The sequence below is a fragment of the Oncorhynchus mykiss genome, chromosome 23 (genome assembly GCF_057628025.1).
Source record: "Oncorhynchus mykiss isolate SJ-2025 chromosome 23, ASM5762802v1, whole genome shotgun sequence".
Taxonomy (NCBI): Eukaryota; Metazoa; Chordata; class Actinopteri; order Salmoniformes; family Salmonidae; genus Oncorhynchus; species Oncorhynchus mykiss.
The window spans coordinates 61,052,501-61,070,000 of record NC_143044.1 but is presented as its reverse complement, the minus strand read 5'-3'; the positions used below and the strand labels follow the sequence as shown (position 1 = coordinate 61,070,000).

General features: G+C 45.6%; 1 protein-coding gene across 1 annotated transcript in view; it reads right to left on the bottom strand.

The window, feature by feature from the left end:
* The window catches only part of chst15b (carbohydrate sulfotransferase 15b), a 97,004-nt gene that overhangs the window by 7,261 nt on the left and 72,243 nt on the right, over positions 1-17,500 (bottom strand). The window contains 8 exon segments of the mRNA XM_090218023.1: positions 3,112-3,193; positions 3,195-3,245; positions 3,247-3,264; positions 8,865-8,908; positions 9,003-9,082; positions 9,085-9,135; positions 15,935-15,971; positions 15,973-16,079. Of these exon segments, the coding sequence (XP_090074149.1) occupies positions 3,112-3,193; positions 3,195-3,245; positions 3,247-3,264; positions 8,865-8,908; positions 9,003-9,082; positions 9,085-9,135; positions 15,935-15,971; positions 15,973-16,079 (470 nt within the window).

Below are 17,500 nucleotides of genomic sequence, written 5' to 3'. Positions count from 1 at the left end.
CAGGACTGTTAGTCAGATACAACACAGTTCAATAGAACCAGGACTGTTAGTCAGATACAACACAGTTCAATAGAACAAGGACTGTTAGTCAGATACAACACAGTTCAATAGAACAAGGACTGTTAGTCAGATACACCACAGTTCAATAGAACAAGGACTGTTAGTCAGATACAACACAGTTCAACAGAACCAGGACTGTTAGTCAGATACAACACATCACAGTTCAATAGACACACTGGCTTTATCAACACACTGGCTTCATCAACACACTGGCTTTATCAACACACTGGCTTTATCAACACACTGGCTTCATCAACACACTGGCTTCATCAACACACTGGCTTCATAAACACACTGGCTTTATCAACACACTGGCTTTATCAACACACTGGCTTCATCAACACACTGGCTTCATCAACACACTGGCTTCATCAACACACTGGCTTTATCAACACACTGGCTTTATCAACACACTGGTTTTATCAACACACTGGCTTCATCAACACACTGGCTTCGTCAACACACTGGCTTCATCAACACACTGGCTTCATCAACACACTGGCTTTATCAACACACTAGCTTTATCAACACACTGGCTTTATCAAAACACTGGCTTCATCAACACACTGGCTTTATCAACACACTGGCTTTATCAACACACTGGCTTTATCAACACACTGGCTTTATCAACCTTTATCAATCAGCTTGGTAACGGCTTGCTAACAGCTTGGTAACAGCCTGGTAACAGCTTGCTAATAGCTTGGTAACAGCTTGGTAACAGCTTGTTAACAGCTTGGTAACAGCTTGGTAACAACTTGGTAACAGCCTGGTAACGGCTTGGTAACAGCTTGGTAACGGCTTGGTAACGGCTTGGTAACAGCCTGGTAACGGCTTGGTAACGGCTTGGTAACGGTCTGGTAACTGCTTGGTAACGGCCTGGTAAATGCTTGGTAACGGCTTGATAACAGCCTGATAACAGCTTGGTAACAGCCTGATAACAGCTTGGTCCAGCTTGGTAACAGCTTGGTAACAGATTGGTAACAGCTTGGTAACAGCTTGGTAACGGCTTGGTAACGGCGTGGTAACAGCCTGGTCACGGCTTGGTAACAGCTTGGTAACGGCTTGGTAACAGCTTGGTCCAGCTTGGTCCAGTTTGGTAATAGCTTGGTAACAACTTGGTAACTGCTTGGTAACAACTTGGTAACAGCTTGGTAACAACTTGGTAACGGCTTGGTAACAACTTGGTAACGGCTTGGTAACGGCTTGGTAACAACTTGGTAACAGCTTGGTAACAACTTGGTAACAGCTTGGTAACGGCTTGGTAACAGCTTGGTAACAGCCTTGTAACAGCTTGGTAACAGCTTGGTAACAGCTTGGTAACAACTTGGTAACAGCTTGGTAACGGCTTGGTAACAGCCTGGTCACGGCTTGGTAACAGCTTGGTAACGGCTTGGTAACAGCTTGGTCCAGCTTGGTCCAGCTTGGTAATAGCTTGGTAACAACTTGGTAACTGCCTGGTAACAACTTGGTAACGGCTTGGTAACGGCTTGGTAACAGCTTGGTAACAGCTTGGTAACAGCTTGGTAACGGCTTGGTCCAGCTTGGTCCAGCTTGGTAACAGCTTGGGAACAGCTTGGTAACAACTTGGTAACTGCTTGGTAACAACTTGGTAACAACTTGGTAACAGCTTGGTAACGGCTTGGAGCAGCTTGGTAACGGCTTGGTCCAGCTTGGTCCAGCTTGGTAACAGCTTGGTAACAGCTTGGTAACAACTTGGTAACTGCTTGGTAACAACTTGGTAACAACTTGGTAACAGCCTGGTAACAACTTGGTAACAGCCTGGTAAACAACCTCACATGCTGTAATAACTCTAGGGATATAAACCTATTGACAATTAGGCCTGATGGAGGAGAGAATGGAGGAGAGAATGGAGGAGAGTGGTGAGAATGGAGTAAGAGAATGGAGGAGAGAGTGGAGGAGAGTGGAGGAGAGAATGGAGGAGAGTGGAGGAATGAATGGAGGAGAGAATGGAGGAAGAATGGAAGAGAGAATGGAGGAGAGAATGGAGGAGAATAGAGGAGAATAGAGGAAAGAATGGAGGAGAGAATGGAGGAGAGAATGGAAGAGAGAATGGAGGAGAGAATGGAGGAGAATAGAATAAAGAATGGAGGAGAGAATGGAGGAGAGGATGGAGGAGAGAATGGAGGAGAATAGAGGAAAGAATGGAGGAGAGAATGGAGGAAGAATGGAGGAGAGAATGGAGGAGAGAATGGAGGGAGATAGAGGAGAGAATGGAGAAAAGAATGGAGGAAAGAATGGAGGAGAGAATGGGAGGGGAGAATGGAGCTACAGAGGGAAAAAATGGAGGAGAGAATGGAGGAGAATAGAGGAGAGAATGGAGGAGAATAGAGGAGAATAGAGGAGAGAATGGAGGAGAGAATGGAGGAGAGAAGGAGGAAGAATGGAGGGAGAATTGAGGAGAATAGAGGAAAGAATGGAGGAGAGAATGGAAGAGAGAATGGAGGAGAGAATGGAGGAGAATAGAGGAGAGAATGGGAGGAGAGAATGGAGGAGAGAATGGAGGAGAGAATGGAGGGGAGAATGGAGGAGAATAGACGAGAGAATGGAGGAGAGAATGGAGGAGAGAATGGAGGAGAGAGTTGAGGAGAATAGAGGAGAGAATGGAGGGAGAATGGAGGAGAGAGAGGAAGAATGGAGGAGAGAATGGAGGAGAGAATGGAGGAGAATGGAGGAGAGAATGGAGGAGAGAATGGGAGGAGAATAGAGGAGAGAATGGAGGAGAGAATGGAGGAGAGAATGGAGGGGAGAATAGAGGAAAGAATGGAGGAGAGAATGGAGGAGAGAATGGGAGGAGAGAATGGAGGGGAGAATGAGGAGAATAGAGGAAAGAATGGGGAGGAGAGAATGGAGGAGAGAATGGAGGAGAGAATGGGAGGAGAATGGAGGAGAGAATGGAGGAGAGAAGAGGAGAGAATGGACGAGAGTAGAGGACATACCCCCCCCCCCATTCACCTGGACAGTTAGACTGTTATGCTCAGTCTGTTAAAACATAGAAAGCACATGGATGTGGAGAAGGTGAAGGCTACTCACTGGCATGGCGTTGTTGAGCGTAGTGTTGTACACACAGGAGCGCATGGTGTACTCTGTCAGGCACCCTTCAAACAGCTGGAGACTCGGAGACCTCGTCCTGGAAATCCTCCGCAGACTGATCAGTGATCCCAAGAGAGATAGTCGGAGTACAACCTGAGACAACAACAACAACACCACCATCAACATCACCAACACCTACAACAACACCACCATCAACACCACCATCAACATCACCAACAACTACAAAACCACCATTAACATCACCATCAACACCATCACCATCAACACCATCACCATCAACAACACCACCATCAACATCACCAACAACTACAAAACCACCATTAACATCACCATCAACACCATCACCATAAACAACACCACCAACTACAACAACACCACCATCACCACCATCAACATCACCATCAACATCACCACCAACAACAACAACAACACCACCATCAACACCACCACCAACAACAACAACACCAACAACTACAACAACACCACCATCAACATCAACAACAACACCACCACCATCAACACCAAGACTACAAATGACACACCACCATCAACACCACCACCATCAACAACACCACCACCATCAACAACACCATCAACATCAACAACATCAACTACAACAACACCACCACCATCAACACCACCATCAACTACAACAACACCACCACCTTCAACACCACCATCAACACCACCATCAACACCACCACCAACAACAACAACACCAACAACTACAACAACACCACCATCAACATCAACAACAACACCACCACCATCAACACCACCACCAACATCAACACCACCATCAACAACAACACCACCATCAACAACAACACCACCACCATCAACACCACCACCAACATCAACACCACCACCAACACCACCATCAACTACAACAACACCACCATCAACACCACCACCAACACCACCATCAACACCACCACCAACATCAACACCACCATCAACTACAACAACACCACCATCAACACCACCAACAACAACAACAAAACCAACAACTACAACAACACCACCATCAACATCAACAACAACAACACCACCATCAACACCAACACCAACATCAACAACACCACCATCAACACCACCACCAACATCAACAACACCACCATCAACACCACCACCAACATCAACACCACCACCATCAACAACACCATCAACATCAACAACATCACATGCATATACACACCACCACCATCCACACCACCCACCGACCAACACCACCACCTTCAACACCACCATCAACACCACCACCAACATCAACACCACCATCAACTGCAACAACACCACCAGCATCAACACCACCACCAACATCAACACCACCATCAACACCACCACCAACAACAACAACACCAACAACTACAACAACACCACCATCAACATCAGCATCAACTACAACACCACCATCAACAACATCACCACCATCAACACCACCATCAACACCACCATCAACACCACCATCAACAACAACACCACCACCATCAACACCACCATCAACAACAACAATACCACCATCAACTACAACAACACCACCGTCAACTACAACAACACCACCATCAACATCAACAACACTACCATCAACAACACCATCAACATCACCACCATCAACAACACCATCAACATCAACAACACCACCATCAACATCACCACCATCAACATCACCACCATCAACTACAACACCACCATCAACTACAACACCATCAACATCACCACCATCAACTACAACACCACCATCAACTACAACACCATCAACTACAACACCACCATCAACACCACCATCAACTACAACAACACCACCATCAACAACATCACCACCATCAACATCAGCATCAACTACAACAACACCACCATCAACAACATCACCACCATCAACACCACCATCAACAACACCACCATCAACAACATCACCACCATCAACACCACCATCAACAACAACAACACCACCATCAACTACAACAACACCACCATCAACACCACCATCAACATCACCACCATCAACTACAACACCACCATCAACAACACCACCATCAACACCACCATCAACATCACCACCATCAACTACAACACCACCATCAACTACAACACCATCAACTACAACACCACCATCAACTACAACACCACCATCAACACCACCATCAACAACAACAACACCACCATCAACACCACCATCAACATCAACAACACCACCATCAACATCACCACCATCAACAACACCACCATCAACACCACCATCAACATCACCACCATCAACAACACCACCATCAACACCACCATCACAACATCACCACCATCAACACCACCATCAACATCAACAACACCACCATCAACAACACCACCATCAACAACACCACCATCAACAACAACAACACCACCATCAACACCACCATCAACACCACCATCAACAACAACAACACCACCATCAACAACAACAACACCACCATCAACAACAACAACACCACCATCAACTACAACAACACCACCATCAACTACAACAACTACAACAACCAAGGCTGGGATTCAATCAGATCGCTGGTTGTTGACAATGCAAGCTTTGAAAAGGCCATATTTTAAGGGCCATATTTAAAGGCCATATTTAAAGGCCATATTTAAAGGGCCATATTTAAAGGCCATATTTAAAGGCCATATTTAAAAGGCCATATTTAGGCTATATTTAAAGGCCATATTTAAAGAGCCATATTTAAAGGGCCATATTTAAGGGCGACATCAAAGGGCCATATTTAAAGGGCCAGATCAGCAAGGCTATATTCAAAGGGCCATATTTAAAGGGCCATATTTAAAGGGCCATATTGTAAGGGCCATATTTAAAAGTCCATATTTAAAGGGCCATATTTAAAAGTCCATATTTAAAGGGCCATATTTAAGAGCGATATTTAAAGGGCCATATTTAAAGGGCCATATTTAAAGGGCCATATTTAAGAGCGTATTTAAAGGGCCAATATCTAAAGGGCCATATTTAAAGGGCCATATTTAAAGGGCCATATTTAAAGGGCCATATTTAAAGGGCAATATTTAAGAGCCATATTTAAAGGGCCATATTTAAAGGGCCATATTTAAAGGCCATATTTAAAGGGATGGTAAATGCTGCAGATGTGTTGGCTCAATTGGAAATTGCCTTTAAAAGCCAAGCGCCACATTGTCGACCATCCACGGTTGGATTGAATCCCGACCAAAGTCATGAGCATGTTATCGTTCATCTCACAACTCCGGCACCAGTCAACAAAACCTCCCCAAAGTACTGGGAGCTTCAAGCCATGGCTGCCTACTGGAATTAGGCTGAAAACCCAAACAACATGAATTACAATCCGTGCCACCAAAACCCATGTGGTGTCTGGGGTTGTAAACACATTTAGTCTCTCTCTCTCTCTCTCTCTCTCTCTCTCTCTCTCTCTCTCTCTCTCTCTCTCTCTCTCTCTCTCTCTCTCTCTCTCTCTCTCTCTCTCTCTCTCTCTCTCTCTCTCTCTCTCTCTCTCTCTCTCTCTCTCTCTCTCTCTCTCTCTCAACACATTTAGTTCATTTAATTGAGCATGGCAATTCTAATGGACAACCCCCCCCCCCCCCCCCCCCCGCCCTACACACACACACACACACACTCTTTCTCTCTCCCTCCCTCCCTCCCTCTCTCTACCTTGACTTGGCTGCTGTGATTTGACAGACAAAACCAATTAAAGTGAGCCAGTTGAGACATCCAGACATCCACTGAAGTGAAACTCTGTTCAGTCAGAGCAAGAGACAAACTAGTCTTAATTTATAGAGAACGCTGCCAGGCCTTCAGCTATTAGCTGAAACAGAATTCCTCCATCATAACAAACAGCACGTCAAATTCCTGAAATACATCTGGAATGGAGTCTGTTCTGTGTGTGTGTTTCTGTGTGTGTGTGTGTGTGTGTGTGTGTGTGTGTGTGTGTGTGTGTGTGTGTGTGTGTATGGTAATGTGTGCAGTGTTTTGGGCATCAACAGAGAGAGGTAGATGGACCAAAGCTAGCTGATTTGGCCCCGGAGGGAGAGATGGAGAAAATGATGGAGAGACTGGCAGTGAATGAGAGAGGGAGATACAGGGAGAGATGGAGAGAATGATGGAAAGATGGAGAGAGAAAGAGAGAGGGAGATACAGGGAGAGATGGAGAGAATGATGGAGAGATGGAGAGAATGAGAGAGGGAGATACAGGGAGAGATGGAGAGAATGATGGAGAGATGGAGAGAAAGAGAGAGGGATATAGAGGGAGAGATGGAGAGAATGATGGAAGAGATGGAGAGAAAGAGAGGGAGAAAACAGGGGAGAGATGGAGACAAACAGACCCACCTCTCTACAGGGTCTCTGAGCATGATGATGAGCCATGCTTCAGCTGGAGGGTTAGTAGTAGTAGTAGTAGTAGTAGTAGTAGTGGTAGTAGTAGTAGCAGTAGTAGTAGTAGTAGTAGCAGTAGTATTAATAGTAGTAGTAGTAGTAGCATTACTAGTAGTAGTAGTAGTAATAATAGCAGTAGTATTAATAGTAGTAGTGGCAGAATTATAGTAGGATAGGAGCATCAATAGTAGTAGTAGTAGTAGTAGTAGTAATAGTAGCAGTAATATTAATAGTAGTAGTAGTAGTAGTAGTAATAGCAGTATTAGAGGAGCATAACTAGTATTAATAGTAGTAGTAGTAGTAGTAGCAATAGCAGTAGTAATAGCAGTAGTACTGGTATTATTAGTAATCAGAGAAGCAGTACCAATACATTAAAGTAGTAGTATTAGTAGTGGGTAAGTGGTATTAATAGTAGGTGTTAATAGTGGTAGTATTAATAGTAGTAGTAGTAGTAGTATAATTAGTAGATTAATAGTAGTATTCGCTGTATTAATAGTAGTAGTATTAATTGTGGCAGCAGTAGCAGTAATAGTAGTAGTATTAATAGTAGCAGTATTAATAGTAGTAGAAGTAATATAAGTAATAATGGTAGTAATAGTAGTAGTAGCAGTATTAATAGTGGTAGTATTAGTAGTATTACCAGTGGTAGTAGTGGTAATAGTAGTAGTATTAATGGTGGTTGTAGTAGTAATAACAGAGAGTAGAGTTACAGTACCTCTCTACAGGGTAGTAGTAGTAGCATTACCAGTAGTAGTAGTAGTAGTAGTATTAATAGTAGTAGTAGTATTAATAGTAGTGGCAGTATTAATGGTGGTAGTATAGTATTAGATAGTAGTGGTAGTAGTATTAGTAGTAGTAGTATTAATAGCAGTTACAGTACCTCTCTACAGGGTAGTAGTAGTAGTAGTAGTATTAATAGTAGTAGTAGTAGTATTAATAGTAATAGTAGTAGTAGTAGTATTAGTAGTGACAGTATTAATGGTGGTAGTAGTAGTATTAATAGTAGTGGTAGTAAGTATTAGTAGTAGTGGTATTAATAGTAGTTACAGTACCTCTACAGTGGAGAGTATTAATAGTAAGTATTAGTAGTGGCAGTATTAACAGTGGTAGTAGTAGTATTAATATTAGTGGTAGTAGTATTAGTAGTAGTAGTAGTATTAGTAGTGGTAGTAGTAGTATTAATAGCAGTTACAGTACCTCTCTACAGGGTCTCTGAGCACTACGATGAACCTTGCGTCAGGCTGAAGGGTTAGAGTAGTAGTATTAATAGTAGTAATAGTAGTAGTAGTAGTATTAATGGTGGTAGTAGTAGTATTAATAGTAGTGGTAGTAGTAGTATTAATAGCAGTTACAGAACCTCTCTACAGGGTCTCTGAGCATGACGATGAACCTTGCGTCAGGCTGAAGGGTTAGTAGTAAGTATTAATAGTGGTAGTAGTAGTAGTATTAATAGCAGTTACAGTACCTCTACAGGGTCTCTGAGCATGACGATGACCTTGCCTGCCAGGCTGAAGGTGTGGATAAAGTCCTGGATGAGGAAGGGTGGCTCCGCCTCCCGCCTCAGTCCAGTTGTCATAATAAATACGCCCAGGCATTGTTGTCCCACATGGTGGACGCAATGGCCTCTCCTGGACACAAACAAACAAACAAACACAAACACACGGTTTATTTATTACAGAAACAAGACAAAGGAAGTAACATGAATACAGTGTAAACAGTTGTGTAAGTATTTGCTGGAGAGGACAGTGCTTCTATATAAACCTCCTCCGTTAGGACATTCGATAATTAATCACAGAAAAGCATTAATGCCCTTCTTCACTATTAGTGTTCTCCTCCTTCAATGTGTCTGTCATTTATACTGTAGTGTCCTTCCTCCAATGTCCTGTCATTTATACCGGCAGGCCGTCTATGTGCTGCGATCCACAAAACTGTAGTGCTGCATTCTAATGTTCTGTCATTATAATACTGTAGTGTCCTCCTCCTCCAATGTGCTGTCATTATAATACTGTAGTGTCCTACTCCAATGTGCTGTCATTATAATACTGTAGTGTCCTCCTCCTTCAATGTGCTGTCATTATAATACTGTAGTGTCCTACTCCAATGTGCTGTCATTATAATACTGTAGTGTCCTCCTCCTCCAATGTGCTGTCATTATAATACTGTAAGTGCTCCTCCTCCTTAAATGTGCTGTCATTATAATACTGTACTGTCCTCCTCTTCCAATGTGCTGTCATTACAATACTGTAGTGTCCTCCTCCTCCAATGTGCTGTCATTATAATACTGTAGTGTCCTCCTCCTCCAATGTGCTGTCATTATAATACTGTAGTGTCCTCCTCCTCCAATGTGCTGTCATTATAATACTGTAGTGTCCTCCTCCAATGTGCTGTCATTATAATACTGCAGTGTCCTCCTCCTCCAATGTGCTGTCATTATAATACTGTAGTGTCCTCCTCCTCCAATGTGCTGTCATTATAATACTGTAGTGTCCTCCTCCAATGTGCTGTCATTATAATACTGCAGTGTCCTCCTCCTCCAATGTGCTGTCATTATAATACTGTAGTGTCCTCCTCCAATGTGCTGTCATTATAATACTGTAGTGTCCCTCCTCCTCCAATGTGCTGTCATTATAATACTGTAGTGTCCTCCTCCAATGTGCTGTCATTATAATACTGTAGTGTCCTCCTTCAATGTGCTGTCATTATAATACTGTAGTGTCTCCTCCTCCAATGTGCTGTCATTATAATACGGTAGTGTCCTCCTTCAATGTGCTGTCATTATAAACAACCGCAGTGTCCTCCTCCAATGTGCTGTCATTATAATACTGTAGTGTCCTCCTTCAATGTGCTGTCATTATAATACTGTAGTGTCCTCCTCCTTCAATGTGCTGTCATTATAATACTGTAGTGTCCTCCTCCTTCAATGTGCTGTCATTATAATACTGTACTGTCCTCCTCTTCCAATGTGCTGTCATTATAATACTGTAGTGTCCTCGTCCTCCAATGTGCTGTCATTATAATACTGTAGTGTCCTCTCTCCTTCAATGTGCTGTCATTATAATACTGCAGTGTCCTCCTCCATGTTTCTGTCATTATAATACTGCAGTGTCCTCCTTCAATGTGCTGTCATTATAATACTGTAGTGTCCTCCTCCTCCAATGTGCTGTCATTATAATACTGTAGTGTCCTCCTCTTCAATGTGCTGTCATTATAATACTGTAGTGTCCTCCTCCTTCAATGTGCTGTGCTCATCAGAACACCGTGTCTTTTCCTCCAGATGTGTCTGTCTATTATAATACTGTATGTTCCTCCTCCTTCAATGTGCTGTCATTATAATACTGTACTGTCTCTCCCCTCCAATGTGCTGTCATTATAATGCTGTAGTATCCTCCAATGTGCTGTCATTATAATACTGCAGTGTCCTCCTCCTTCAATGTGCTGTCATTATAATACTGTAGTGTCCCTCCAATGTGCTGTCATATCATAATACTGTAGTGTCTCTGCCTTTTAATGTGCTGTCATTATAATACTGTAGTGTCCTCCTCCAATGTGCTGTCATTATAATACTGTACTGTCCTCCTCCAATGTGCTGTCATTATAATACTGCAGTGTCCTCCTCCAATGTGCTGTCATTGTGACACTGTAGTGTCCTCCTCCTCCATGTTCTGTCTATTATAATACTGCAGTGTCCTCCTCCAATGTGCTGTCATTTATAATACTGTAGTGTCCTCCTCCAGAATGTCCTGTCATATAATACTGCAGTGTCCTCCTCCTCCAATGTGCTGTCATTATAATACTGTAGTGTCCTCCTCCTCCAATGTGCTGTCATTATAATACTGTAGTGTCCTCCTTCAATGTGCTGTCATTATAATACTGTAGTGTCCTCCTCCATGTGCTGTCAATGACAACACGCAGACCTCTTGAATGTGCTGTCATTATAATACTGTAGTGTCCCTCCCAATGCTGCTAGATTATAATACTGCAGTGTCCTCCTCCAATGTGCTGTCATTATAATACTGCAGTGTCCTCCTCCAATGTGCTGTCATTGTGACACTGTAGTGTCCTCCTCCAATGTCCTGTCATATAATACTGTAGTGTCCTCCTCCAATGTGCTGTCATTATAATACTGTAGTGTCCTCCTCCAATGTGCTGTCATTATAATAGTGTAGTGTCCTCCTCCTCCAATGTGCTGTCATTATAATACTGCAGTGTCCCTCCTCCTCCAAATGCCTGTCCATCTACAACACTGGAGCCACCCTCCATGCTGTCATTATAATACTGTAGTGTCCTCCTCCAATGTGCTGTCATTATAATACTGTAGTGTCCTCCTCCAATGTGCTGTCATTATAATACTGTAGTGTCCTCCTCCAATGTGCTGTCATTATAATACTGTAGTGTCCTCCTCCTCCAATGTGCTGTCATTATAATACTGTAGTGTCCTCCTCCAATGTGCTGTCATTATAATACTGTAGTGTCCTCCTCCTCCAATGTGCTGTCATTATAATACTGCAGTGTCCTCCTCCTCCAAATGCCTGTCATTATAATACTGTAGTGTCCTCCTCCAATGTGCTGTCATTATAATAGTGTAGTGTCCTCCTCCTCCAATGTGCTGTCATTATAATACTGCAGTGTCCTCCTCCTCCAATGGTGCTGCTCAGTACCTGGTAGTGTCTCCTCCTCCAATGTGCTGTCATTAATACTGTAGTGCTCCTCCTCCTCCAATGTGCTGTCATTATAATACTGTAGTGTCCTCCTCCAATGTGCTGTCATTATAATACTGTAGTGTCCTCCTCCAATGTGCTGTCATTATAATACTGTAGTGTCCTCCTCCAATGTGCTGTCATTATAATACTGTAGTGTCCTCCTCCAATGTGCTGTCATTATAATACTGTAGTGTCCTCCTCCTCCAATGTGCTGTCATTATAATACTGCATGTTCTCTCCCTCCTCCAATGTGTCCTGCCACCATATGGTAGTGTCCTCCTCCAATGTGCTGTCATTATAATACTGTAGTGTCCCCCTCCTCCAATGTGCTGTCATTGTGACACTGTAGTGTCCTCCTCCAATGTGCTGTCATTATAACACTGCAGTATCCTCCTCCAATGTGCTGTCATTATAATACTGTAGTGTCCTCCTCCAATGTGCTGTCATTGTGACACTGTAGTGTCTGACATAATACCGTATGATATTGAGATGAACTAATCCAAACAAGATTATTAAAATTAAGATTTTATTTTTTAATCTAGTGTTCTGGGCCTCCCGAGTGGTGCAGCGGTCTAGGTACTGCATCGCAGAGCTTGAGGCGTCACTACAGACCTGGGTTCGGTCCCAGGCTGTGTCACAGCGGTCTGGAAGGTACTGGATCGCAGTGCTTGAGGCGCTGACTACAGACCTGGGTTCGAGTCCCAGGCTGTGTCACAGCGGTCTCAGGTACTGCATCGCAGTGCTTGATGCGTCACTACAGACCTGGGTTCGGTTCCAGGCTGTGTCACAGCGGTCTAAGGTACTGCATTGCAGTGCTTGAGGCGCCACTACAGACCTGGGTTCGGTTCCAGGCTGTGTCACAGCGGTCTCAAAGGTACTGCATCGCAGTGCTCTAGGCGCTAGATGACAGACCTGGGTTCGGTTCCAGGCTGTGTCACAGCGGTCTCAGGTACTGCATCGCAGTGCTTGAGGCGTCACTACAGACCTGGGTTCGGTCCCAGGCTGTGTCACAGCGGTCTCAGGTACTGCATCGAAGTGCTCTAGGCGTCACTACAGACCTGGGTTCGGTCCCAGGCTGTGTCACAGCGGTCTCAGGTACTGCATCGAAGTGCTCTAGGCGCTACTACAGACCCGGTTTGGTTCCAGGCTGGTGTCACAGCAGTTTAAGGTACTGCATCGAGTGCTTGAGGTGGGGACCCACACCTGGTTCGGTTCCAGGCTGTGTCACAGCGGTCTGAAGGTACTGCATCGAAGTGCTCTGAGGCTTCACTACAGACCAGGGTTCGGTTCCAGCTGTGTCACAGCGCTTCAGGTACTGCATCGCAGTGCTTGAGGCGTGACTACAGACCCGGGTTCGGTTCCAGGCTGTCAGAGCGCTTCAGGTACTGCAGTACTGAGGCGTCACTACAGACCTGGGTTCGGTTCCAGGCTGTGTCACAGTGGTCTAAGGCACGCATCGAAGTGCTTGAGGCGTCACTACAGACCCGGGTTCGGTTCCAGAGGCTGTGTCACAGCAGTCTAGGGTACTGCATCGAAGTGCTTGAGGCGTCACTACAGACCCGGGTTCGGTCCCAGGCTGTGTCACAACCGGCTGTGATCGGGAATCCCATAGGGCGGCACACAATTGACCCAGTGCCGTCTGGGTTAGGGGAAGGTTTGACCGGGCGGGTGGTTTTTACTTGGCTCACTGCGCTCTAGTGACTCCTTGTGGCGGGCCGTGGCGCCTGCAAGCTGTCTTCAGTTGGACTGCGTTTCCACTGACACATTGGTGCGGCTGGCTTCCGGGTTAAGCGGGCGGGTGTTAAGAAGCGTTGTTTGGCGGGTCATGTTTCAGAGGACTCGAACTTCGACCTCTCCCGAACCCGTTGGGGAGTTGCAGCGATGAGACAAGCTCTTAACTGGATCGCAAATGGATATCACGAAAAACGGGTAATTATTATTTTTGAAAATCAACAACAAAAGTGTGAAAGAATCAAGCTAGCGTTTTCCCCCTCGCTCATTATCCCAGCTGTGATCAAAATCACGAGCGAATCGCTTCAACCATCTGGCGCTTGTGAGGGGTGGCCTGAATTGGGCAGGGGGTTGTGTAGGAGTTTAGGGGCCAGGGTTATGGCCGTTTCCCCTATACTTCGCTGGGCTCTCCAAGCCTCACTCCTCTCCTCTGCGAGTGTAGGACACAGTGTGAATACTGAGAGGTCTCTGGCACGTCTCTCCTCGGCCCTGAAGGATTTGTTCTTTAAAGATAGGAATAAAACGGCTTGACCAGCTGGCTTACTAAACTGGTTAGCTGTTAGCTGTTAGCTGTTAGCTGTTAGCTGTTAGCTGTTAACTGGTAGCTGGTAGCTGTTAGCTGTTAGCTGTTAGCTGGTAGCTGTTAGCTGGTAGCTGGTAGCTGTTAGCTGTTAGCTGGTAGCTGGTAGCTGGTAGCTGGTAGCTGTTAGCTGGTAGCTGGTAGCTGTTAGCTGGTAGCTGTTTGCTCGTAGCTGTTAGCTGGTAGCTGGTAACTGGTAGCTGGTAGCTGGTAGCTGTTAGCTGGAAGCTAGTAGCTGGAAGCTGGTAGCTGGAAGCTGGTAACTGGTAGCTGGTAACTGGTAGCTGGTAGCTGGTAGCTGTTAGCTCTTAGTGGTTAGCTGGGAAGTGGAGCCTAAGTGGTAACTGGAGCTGGAAGCTGGTAGCTGGGCTCAATACAACAACTCAGTGTGAGGCAAGACTACTTTTGCTATATTAAAGTCATAAATCAGAAGATGGACTGGTGGAGGAAGAGAGGGAGGGAGGGAGGGGAGGGAGGGAGCGAGGGAGGGAGGGAGGGAGGGAGGGAGGGAGGGAGGGAGGGAGGGAGGGAGGGAGGGAGGGAGGGAGGGAGGGAGGGAGGGAGCGAGCAAGGGAGGGAGGGAGGGAGTCAGAATCAGAGAGAATCAAAGAGGTGTGGGGGGGCTGCCTTAATCAACTTCCGAAGGTGTTTCCTATGATGATGTTGTGTTGATATTAATGATGATGTTGTGTTGATATTAATGATGATGTTGTGTTGATATTAATGATGATGTTGTGTTGATATTAATGGTGTTTCCTATGATGATGTTGTGTTGATATTAATGATGATGTTGTGTTGATATTAATGATGATGTTGTGTTGATATTAATGATGATGTTGTGTTGATATTAAAGGTGTTTCCTATGATGATGTTGTGTTGATATTAATGATGATGTTGTGTTGATATTAATGATGATATTGTGTTGATATTAATGATGATGTTGTGTTGATATTAATGATGATGTTGTGTTGATATTAATGACGATGTTGTGTTGATATTAATGGTGTTTCCTATGATGATGTTGTGTTGATATTAATGACGATGTTGTGTTGATATTAATGATGATGTTGTGTTGATATTAATGATGATATTGTGTTGATATTAATGACGATGTTGTGTTGATATTAATGGTGTTTCCTATGATGATGTTGTGTTGATATTAATGACGATGTTGTGTTGATATTAATGATGATGTTGTGTTGATATTAATGATGATGTTGTGTTGATATTAATGACGATGTTGTGTTGATATTAATGGTGTTTCCTATGATGATGTTGTGTTGATATTAATGACGATGTCGTGTTGATATGATGATGATGTTGTGTTGATATTAATGATGATGTTGTGTTGATATTAATGATGATGTTGTGTTGATATTAATGATGATGTTGTGTTGATATTAAAAGGTGTTCTACCTATGATGATGTTGTGTTGCTCTGGCTCCTGAGTGGGCGTTTCCCATCAGGTTGTCTTGGATCTGATAGGCTGCCAGGTCAAACAGATCCAAATAGTCTTCCACTGGGTAACGGTCATGGAACCCCTCACTCAGACGGATTATACCTGGAGGGAGGGAGGAGAGAGGGAGGGAGAGGGGGAGGGAGGAGGGAGGGGGAGGGGAGGGAGAGAGGGAGGGAGGGAGGGAGGAGAGAGGGAGGGATGGGAGAGGGAGGGAGGGAGGGAGGGAGGGAGGGAGGGAGGGAGGGAGGGAGGGAGGGAGGGAGGGAGGGAGGGAGGGAGGGATGGGAGAGGGAGGGAGGGAGGGAGGGAGGGAGGGAAGGAGGGAGGGAGGGAGGGAGGGAGGGAGGGAGGGAGGGAGGGAGGGAGGGAGGGAGAGAAGGGAGAGAGGGAGGGAGGGAGGGAGGAGAGAGGGAGGGAGGGAGGGAGGAGAGAGGGAGGGATGGGAGAGGGAGGGAGGGAGGGAGGAGAGAGGGAGGGAGGGAGGGATGGGGAGAGGGAGGGAGGGAGGGAGGGAGGGAGGGAGGGAGGGAGGGAGGGAGGGAGGGAGGGAGGGAGGGAGGGAGAGAAGGGAGAGAGGGAGGGAGGGAGGGAGGAGAGAGAGGGAGGGAGGGATGGGAGAGGGAGGGAGGGAGGGAGAGAGGGAGGGAGGGAGAGGGAGGAGGGAGCCAGCGATGGGAGAGGGAGGGAGGGAGGGGAGGGAGGGAGGGAGGAGGGAGGGAGGGAGGGAGGGAGGGATGGGAGAGGGAGGGAGGAGAGAGGGAGGGGTGGGGAGAGGGAGGGGTGGAGAGGGAGGCAGGTGGAGGGTGGAGGGGGAGAGGGAGGGGGAAGGGGGGAAGGGAGAGAGAGAGAAAGAGGGAGGGAGAGAGGGGAGGGGGGAGGGAGAGAGGGAGAGGGAGGAGGGAGATGGCACGTGGGAGAGAGGGAGGGAGGGAACGGAGAGAGAACGATAGACAAAGAATGATAGAGAGAGAGAGAAACAGAAAAATAGAGGGAGAAAGCAACATTAGGAAATGTCTCCTCTCAAGCCTCTTCATAGACACTAAAACCGCTCAGCCTGTCTTCAGTTTTAGTCCAGGTCAAAGCACTACCTGACATGTTGTGCTTCACGTAAACCCACAGGGTCAGCTTGATCTACACAGGTACATGTTGTACTTCACGTAAACCCACAGGGTCAGCTTGATCTATACAGGTACATGTTGTGCTTCACGTAAACCCACAGGGTCAGCTTGATCTATACAGCTACATGTTGTCCTTCACGTAAACCCACAGGGTCAGCTTGATCTCTACAGGTACATGTTGTCCTTCACGTAAACCCACAGGGTCAACTTGATCTATACAGGTACATGTTGTACTTCACGTAAACCCACAGGGTCAGCTTGATCTATACAGCTACATGTTGTCCTTCACGTAAACCCACAGGGTCAGCTTGATCTATACAGGTAGATGTTGTGCTTCACGTAAACCCACAGGGTCAGCTTGATCTATACAGGTACATGTTGTGCTTCACGTAAACCCACAGGGTC